General features: G+C 32.8%; 1 protein-coding gene across 1 annotated transcript; it reads right to left on the bottom strand.

The window, feature by feature from the left end:
• Nucleotides 1-3,844: 3,844 nt before the first annotated feature.
• LOC111382292 lies at nt 3,845-9,107 on the bottom strand. Its single transcript, XM_023006211.1, has 3 exons — nt 8,758-9,107; nt 7,343-7,487; nt 3,845-4,816 (listed from the first exon to the last, which is right to left on the bottom strand). The coding sequence occupies exons 1-3, from the start codon at nt 9,105-9,107 to the stop codon at nt 3,860-3,862; spliced, it is 1,452 nt and encodes a 483-aa protein (XP_022861979.1). The 3' UTR covers nt 3,845-3,859.
• Nucleotides 9,108-9,632: the final 525 nt, after the last annotated feature.

Genomic DNA, 9,632 nt, shown 5'->3' on the forward strand with positions numbered 1-9,632 from the left:
TTTTTCATGTCCATGTATATCAGAAAGCTGGTCAATACCAGCTGTAATGGTTGAAGATTGGGATCCAACCAATGTCAACATAAAAAAATAAATAAACAGAACATTGCATTTCAAGTTATTTAACATTTTCACACTATGTACATAATTTCATGAAAAAAATTATTCATATATATTCTTTTTAACAATTTTAATTTTTCCTTTAACATTATCAATTTCCTTACTTTAAAAACATCACGTATATCATTCATTTCGTCTACAAGACGTGCAATGTACGTACTTACTACTAGCAAGTACAAAAATGTAATACGATATATTGTCTAGTTTTGAGGTTAATTATATTCAGACTTGACTTTACATTATCTTAAGTTTTGTTCATTTTTATACTTGAGTTCCCAACGTTTTTATCCTTATTTTTTTTAATGAATTTACATAAAAACCTTAAGGTGGAAGTGAAAAGACTTATTTGCGTCTCATATATTTTCTATAAGCAAGATAAACAACAATATAAAGTTCAAAAAAATATTTCTTCATGACAATAAAATATTTAAATGAAACTGTTGCTAGAAATAAGATGTGCAAATTAATTGAAGATTAATGACAAAATTACAATGAAAAAAATTGAAGACATAAGTGCGAGAAGGAGAAAAATTCGAGGACTTTCATTGAAATTAAAATGTGGCATATTAACGAAATCACCTTTTATTTCATTTGATTCCCTTTTAACCATCAATGCAAAAATTTCAATAAAAATAAGGAGGCAATATTTAAAATTCCACTCATGAAAGCTGTTTATGTTTGAAGGAAAAGATAGAGAAGTTCACAAAAAATATTATGCCCTGCTTGGTGTAGATAAAAATCTATTTTTTTTAAAAAAAAAATTATGTAAATTTTAATAAAACTTGATGAGATTGTTGATTGAAAAGTTGTGAAACTCATAAAACATGTGGTTAAAATTAATAATTATATCATTTAAAGTTTAATTAGCTTTTGTAGCTAAACCAAATGAGGAACTTTGATGATATTCAGGGAAATTAATTTTATAATAATAATAATAATAATAATAATAATAATAAAGAAGAAGAAAGAAAAAAGGACATCATCTTCCAATGAAATGATCTATCACACTACTCCGTGTCAGTGGTGATCTTCTGCCTACAGTGGACAATAATTATTATGTCCATTATGAATATGACAGCATTTGATGTTGCCACATCAACAGCGGGAATATGACGTGACAGCACTAATTGTTGTCACACCATTCGTGGGTGTTCGTCAAATTCTCCCAAGCGTACGAGTTTGTTGTATAAGTAATAATCGTGATAAGAGAGTTATCGTCCCACGGGAAATAATGATCAATTTCAGTATATTGGATATATTTAAATTCGAGTTTGTAACCAAAAGATGATCGAATGAATAACTAACTAATTTTTTATAACTAAAACTTATTAAATCAATGAAAATTGGTTTAAAAATTAAATGTGCGAACGTATTGGATTTCCGACGCCACTGATCAATTCTTAGTTCTAATTCTCAATCAATAATAATTATTTCAATTTATGCAATTGTGACGATCAATAATTCCACTATTATTTATTATTCTTTTCCAAAATATAATAAACCTATAATTACCACGAGACGATCCTATTCCTAGTCCGACTTCATATGGCAAACATGTATTGGCATTTAGGATTATCACATAAAATCGTACACGCCACAAATATTATTCCTAATATTTATTGCCCGTATGTCCCAATAATAGTGTTCTACATATCGTGACTTTTCCAACACTACGAAAAAGTAACTTATTATCTTAATGGTGCGCAAATATTAAAACAATCTAATTATGCATATTAATGGAATCAAAACGCAATAATTAACATAAAAACATAGGTCTCGAATTAAAACTAAAAATTAAACAATTTTGTCATAATCCAATACATGAAAATATTTAGCCTAACATAATGTTGGGATTAAATAAATAAAAGTGGAAGGAAATCACCAAAACTTGACGGGAGTTCAATGTTTATTAGCTCTTTGCGGGTGTATGTCAATTCCATGCAACAAAACCAGCAGCTGCTTCCACGTTACTGCTCCAATTTCGGCTTCTCTAATTGCTGTATATATTAAATCCAGCCACAATATTTGACAGCCAAAACAATGATCAAATGTTACTCAATTTCTTACTACAGGATGCCGCCTAAATTTTCCTTCTTTTCTCCCCCCTAGCTGCCGGTTTTGTATACTCCAAAAGAGTGAAATTCCAACCGTTTCTTTTCTCCCAGCAATTGTATTAATTTAGCAGCCCTTTTGCAATCCAACTAGCTGCCTCCGTTTTCTTTCAGAATTTCTCCGAGTTGGCTGCCTTATTAATGGTTTTGTCTCCAAAAGATTCTCCACTTTTCCTTCAATTGGCTGCCACCCAATTCCTTGTATATGAAATCTAATTGACTGCCACCCACCGTCGTATATCTATTCTAACCTAGCCACCTCTTTTCTTCAGCCAGCACGTATATGTTGGATATTGGTTAAATAAATTGAGAATTGAAAATCGATTAAAGTTCGTATCGAATTCGGCCAAATACTCAAAAGCTCGACTCAATCCGTTTAGGCAAAATTGTTTGCCACTTCGCCGCTTCGGGGCGCACAAACGGGGATCGACCTGCCCGGTCAGGTCGCGAGGGTCGAGGGGGGTCGGGGGCAACGCCCCCGAAAGAGAATTTTGATTTCTCTGCATGTATTGAAGGGTATATTTGGCATTTCGAAAACCAATATCGGATGAATGAGAAATCACGAAAAAGACTTCAACCATTAGTGAATAGACACCTTTTCATAAAGGTGCATTGTTTGGAAATGGTGCATGGTTTGGTCTCAACCATTTCGTCCACACCCCTTCATGGTCTATAAATAGGACCCTTTGGGTGTACTATTCCTCACAGTTTGATATACAAAAACGTCTCTCATCCTCTCTTCTATCTAAAATCAAAATCATTTCATTTATTTTGATTTTCTTTCATTTCATCTGTGGAGTACATAAGCCTACATTGGGTTCGTTGTACTTGTGTTTTGGAGTGCTACAAACACAAGTGTAGCCGTTGTATCTTGGGAGTCGATTGCCGAAATCCGTAGGCACCGTTGCGGGGCAAATTCGACTTAAGGACAAAGAGTCCAACTCTTGCCTCGACTTTGTCACCATCATTATACTTATTTCGGCGTCACTATTCACAAAATTCTTCCAACAGTATATATATAAATTAACGTAGAAGATGCCTTTTTTTTACTCCAATTCCGCTTCACGTGTGGCCCAATTACATGTAATTTATTTATCAAGGCTTTACTTCATTCCCCTGGTGTATTTTAGCCCTCATGCCATTCTTAAATTCAATTCTACCACTTCAGTTTTTCAATGTATACAATTTGGTCTCCGACTTTCGATTAAGCTCAATTTAGCCAATTTCTCGCTTGTTTGGTCTAATTCCTTTATTTTTTCCCTTTTGCTTCTTTTCTTCTTCTTTTGCACTCTTTTTTTTATCACTTCCATCAATCTACAAAATAACATCAAAATCACATATTAGCACTTTTAAAATACTTTCCAAAATAGCAAAATCATGAAATTAATGGCATAATATAATGAGTGTAAATCACTCATCAGTGGGCATAGTAAATTCTACCCGTTATGAGGTGGAGATCAAATCCATCACACTATTATTCTTTTAAACATAATTGAATACGTTGTTTTTCCTTATAGTAATTTCTTGAACAAACTTATATAAGTTAACTTTTATCCTTACAATAAAATAATTATTTAACCTACTAGTAAAAGATTATTATCAAAATAAGTTACTTTTCATTTTCTGTTTAATCAAGTATTTTCTATAATTTCAACCTCACGTAAGGTTAGGGGTGCCGGGAAGGGAAGTTGACTCCAAAGTTTTTGAATTTTTACTCCGATAAAGTATTCGGCTGATGGCTCACCCGAAGAGTAGGCCGATGCAGTGCTTACTGGGTTGATAATAAGTGGGGTGTAAATTAGATTGGTTGAAGCATCAATATTGGGAAGAAATCGATATGGGCCATCACCAAATATTACAACACCTCTGGCTGTTGTTGAAGAGCTTAAACAAACAGCAAATTTTCTGTCGAAGCTAAAATCTGCAGCAAATTGAGAAGGAAGTGCAATTCTTGTCCTTCCAAGTCCTGCCATGCCCTTAACCCCACTTGCAAGCCCTTGTAAAAGGAACGTGGAGCCACAAACGAAGAGAAATTGGGACACAGAAACATTCCTGCCAGGGTTCCTTCCATCGGTAGATTGAATCGACACAACATCGGAAGCCAACTCCCCACTGGTGGCAGTCCTAGTCACCGTGTTATCCGGGAGGAGGCCGCACGTGTTATTATTGCAGCCAGGCCTAGGCGGTGAAAAACACTCCCCGCAGCCTGTGGCCCTGGCAAGTGAGCACTGAGCCGATCGACAACGGGCCGGCCGATAAGTGGATGAGACATAGCCTTGGTCACAATCCACCCACAAGAACTGGCCCCCAAGATCAAGTGTTACACTAACAGGCACAAGGGGTGTTCTTTGATTAATTTCAGTAAGGTATTGGAGAGTTGATGGATCTTTTGTTACAGGTAGAGTAAGAGCATTAGGTCGAAAAGACGTTTGGGCAATAGCTGAGGAAACAAACAGAAAAGAGCATAAAATAAGGACGTACGAAGAAGAAGAACCACCAGCCATGATCAATAATTTTCGTATAGAATGGATGGAAGACAGTTCCCTTTTATAATTGGGTCTATCAATTACGTGATGAGGAGAAGCTGTCTAAAGGATTTTGTGTGTCGACTTATTTGGAAATTCAACACTTCCAGAAGGGTTGAGATTTGGAAATTTTGACTTTGATTTTGTCTTCTACGTGGCTTTATCCATTATAACTATAATCATTAAGACAGTACGATGGAGATATCTCTCATCTGATCTAAACTCGTTTTGCACTAAATTATCGAATGTAAGAAACATAGAATTGTTAGATCACCGATTATGTTCTGATTGATTTGTTAATCATCTAGCCCGTGTTTGTCATCGATTACTCTACATTCTTTGATATTATTACTTTTACATTACTCATTGTTAACCACACATTTTTCATTAAAATAATATTATACAAAAAATAAAAAAAATTCATTCTTCTTTAACAACACATTCTTCATCAATCACCATTACATAATACATTTCTTCAAATTGATGAGGCTCAAACAGGGCCTTAGTACTTATCTTCATTGATATTCAATGCACCAATGTATTGTTAGTCACTTTCGTCTTTATTTTCGTTGAAAAATTCATAAAATTTTTTGAGATATGATGCAAATATCCTCATTTCAAAAGAATTTACAAATGGTTTAATTTATAAATAAATAGAAAGTAGTAGTCAATAAGTGGATAATACTTGTATATTCATCGAAATATATTATTAAAATAAAGTTGAAATATTTATAAATAATTTAAAAGTTTTGTAAAATAGAATTTATCTTCTTAAATTGATTCTTGTACACCGACACTTTCCCATGCTATACCAGGATAATACTTCACGTACAAGGCATATGCTGGTTTCACATCATTATGTCAGCTTAAATTATTGAAATAAGATTAAAATACAATTAATTTTGAAAGAATAATTAATAAGATAACATAAAAAAATCAAAGTCGTAGGAATTTTATCCTTTTTAAGATAATCATAATTTATTGATTTGAAAAATATTAGACAAAGTTTATTTTTCCCCTTGTTAACTTTTAGAATTTTATATGTTATAGAGAGGGAGATTGATTTATTTTTATTATTTTTCACAAATATTTGAATAATAATTTGTTAGTTATAATTCTTAAAACGGGAAATATTATCCATTCCGTCTAATAATACAATTCCATGAGACAATTTCGAAAAACAATTGATGCCACAATGGAAAAGAAAATAACACTCTTATTAATAGTATTTTTCACATTGCAAGAAAGATATTTTCCAGCTGTAGCTAAATGATATGTAAAAGAAGGCCAGAGTTTTCATTTATTTATTGGATAAAATATTCACATTACCCCTTTTTTTGTTAATTACACTAAATTATAAGTAAGGTCCTTAATTTCTGTTCATTTTCACTTTTGTGTTCTTAACTTTTTTTGTTATTTTTTAACCTCAACCTTATCTTAATTAGCATATCCCGTTCCTAATGATGATAGAAAAGTTCATTAGAATATAATAAAAAAGATTTATTTTTCCTTTATTTTTTTTAAATAGGTATGTTCGATAAAATATTTCCCCCACATAAACACAATATTTGGATAGAAATTTTTTACGAAATAAGATGTTTTAATTAATTGAAGGTTAACGGTGCAAAACATGACGAAAAAGTTACTTATATAAGTGCAAAATTGAAGATCTTTATTACAGTCAGAATATGGTATATTTAACTAAATATTTTTTATGTGATATAAATATAATCTCTGAGCAAATTGATGGGATGGCATTTTGATGCTTTGTTCATAGCCATTTGAAGAAGCTCTTTTAGAAATTTGGATATAAATATAAAAGTTTGAATACAGTGCAAGTTTCTTGCCTTCCAAATATTATAATAAATAAAGACCAATGTTTCTTACGCAATTGAAGGGAACGAAGATATTCTTAATCGAATAATTAATTGGATAAGTTCTACAAAAAAAAAAAAAATCCTATGGGGATTAAATAAATTATGGAAGAGTTATGCTCATGATTAAGACTAATAATTGATCAAGTCTTTATATATTTTATTCTTAACATAAATCCTTATATTATTGTTTTAATATACGATTCAAGACTCTATCCTCAAGATGCCTCTAGAAAATGCTAGATCCTTTGAGACGCTGATCTTATTCTAATCAAGTCTTACCACGAGTACCGACAAAAGCACAATTAATATTTCAAATTTCATAGCATGGCATCTCATTTTTTTCCTAAAATAATTTCCATATATCTTGAATTAAGAAACCTAATCATTGAAATGCTTTTAATTAATTAATCTTAACAGACGTTCCATTAAATTTAAACAAGTACAGAGTTGCTTTGGTTGTAGGAACAAACTATGTAACTAAGTTTTGTATGTATATTATTTGTGCCAAAATTGACCGGACATATCCTTTACCCTTGTGTGGACTACTTCATGAAGTTGAGACTAGTCAGCTGCAAACTACAATATATAGACAGACATGTGGAAGAACATCCACTTATACTAGCTAGATCCTAACTATCGTGATTGTATCCTTGAAACATACACATTAATCTCACAAAAATTGATTAAGGATTATACTTTCATTAAAACTGACCCTAACAAGAGCCCTATATTTATCCGCTTTGATTCTCAATTTCCAGCATTTGACCATTACAAGTTCATGTTGGTGATTAGTGTTCTTATTATACCGAACAATCTCTCGATCAAAGTTAAGTCTAATGCGATGAATTTTAGAATGTCTAAGAAAGTCGTGAATATAAAAAATTACATTAAACTCTAAAAAATTCAATTCGAAAGCACACAAGACATGGGAGCTTATCTATATCCCATATTGAACTTTATATTGTTTAGTAACTAGTTGCAAGTATGTTCAAATTTGAGGTTTAACCCATAAACGCAATAGATAAACTAAAATGTGTAGAAATTTACTCAATTCATCAATATTGTACTAGTTTAAACGTGTAAATAAACATTTAAAACACGCTTATCAGCCAACATGTACATCTTTTCACAATGTTAACATATTAGACAAGACCAAAGAAAACAGTGAAAGGTGAGGATATCATTCTACATTTTGGACTACACATTGCGCATTACATTCTGCCACACCACCCGCAAGCCATGCTCCTTAATTTGCAAATCAGAGGCCATGAAGTGCCCTATATTTTATAAACTACAGAAGTGCTCAAAACTACTTACATATATGTTGGGTTGTGATGTCAGGTCCAATCCAACGTTAAGGCGTAATGAGAATGGCCTTGGCCCATCTTGAAAATATTGTCCAATAACTTCAACCTGAGGCCCATTAACCCGGACCCATCAGATGAAAATCTTTAGCTGCCCCTTCTTTTGCTATGTTGTCAATTGTTTTGGACCGTTGATCTCATCCATGATCAAGGATGATCGGGAAGAGTATAAATAAGGCCTTTGGATGAAACCCTAAGGCCATTCTATCGTGGGAAAATTTCTTATCTAAGAATTTAACTATGATCCATTTCAAAACTAAGAAACAAGGTTTAAAACTTCAAAAAATTATATATTATTAAATTTTATCTATGAAATAATTAATAAAAATTATATTCTATTAATTAAATATATTAATGTCGTAATTAAATATAATTTATTCACAAATTATCAAATTATTTGGTTGTAAATTTTATTTCTCGATCACAAATCTAAAATTTCATAAGTCACAATTTATTCGTCGATTACAAATCAAAAATTTTATAAGTCAACAATTATGTCTTGGTCACAAATAATAAATTTTACAGTTCACAATTTATTTATTAATCACAAATCACTAATTTTATAAGTCACAACTTATTTCATGGTAAAAAATTATCAAATTAATTGATCATAAATTAATTCTCAATCGAATTAGGTGATCACAATTTACCAAATTGTGAGTCACGATTCCAATTTTAATCACAATCACACATTATTTTAGGATACATATTATTTATTAGTCACAACAACCAAATAATTGATCACTAACAATGTCTGTCTCACGCTCCAACATCAACGTCAACGTTAACGTCAACCCCAACCACCACACCACAACCACCCACAAAAATCACCAATCTACTAAAAAAACACCTATCACAGCCGCAATCCCTACGACACCAACTGTATAGCGACATTGTTTCTATCACCACCATCACACCACAACTGCCATTTCCATCACCAATTGCATAACCATCGCCATCTCTACGGCACCAACTATATAGTGAGGATGTCAACACTACAACCACACCACAATTGTCATTTTTACCGCCAACTGCATAACTATTGCCATCACCATCCACAAGCAACCACCACAAAAAATCACCCACAGCAACCTGCGCGGCAACAGGTGTCATCGCACTTCGTAGCTAAGCACTGTTAGAAAATGGTATGAAATGGGTCAACTTTGGATCCAAATTTCAGTGAGACCTACATCTTAATTAATATGACACCTAGCATATTCACGTTTTACTCTGCAAGGTAATGAACGTGGTATATTTTTTTTATCGAAAACCATTTAGAATTGAACGAAATATTTAATGTCAAAGTAACCCACATGAAATCATTAATTAGTGAAGAATTTGATTTGCCCAAACACTTATCCCACATAGGAAAGTTATGAAACTTTGGTGTGGTTTATATGGTGCAAGTTTTGGAATTGGATTTGGGCCCCAAGGAGTACCAATAGTCTTTGGAAGGGGAGAAACCTGTATCCTATCGGGTTCGGTCATAAGCCCACATGCGCGCGCCACCGCCATCCAACCGACCGGCCTGCTCGGCACGGCACGAGCATGAGCACGTGCCCATGCCCGAGTCCGGTTCGTTGCGGGTGCATCCTTGCACTATATTAGATTTTTGGACAATTTATTTGAGTTTTTGAA

This window comes from Olea europaea, unplaced genomic scaffold (assembly GCF_002742605.1).
Source record: "Olea europaea var. sylvestris unplaced genomic scaffold, O_europaea_v1 scaffold2467, whole genome shotgun sequence".
NCBI classification, from domain to species: domain Eukaryota; kingdom Viridiplantae; phylum Streptophyta; class Magnoliopsida; order Lamiales; family Oleaceae; genus Olea; species Olea europaea.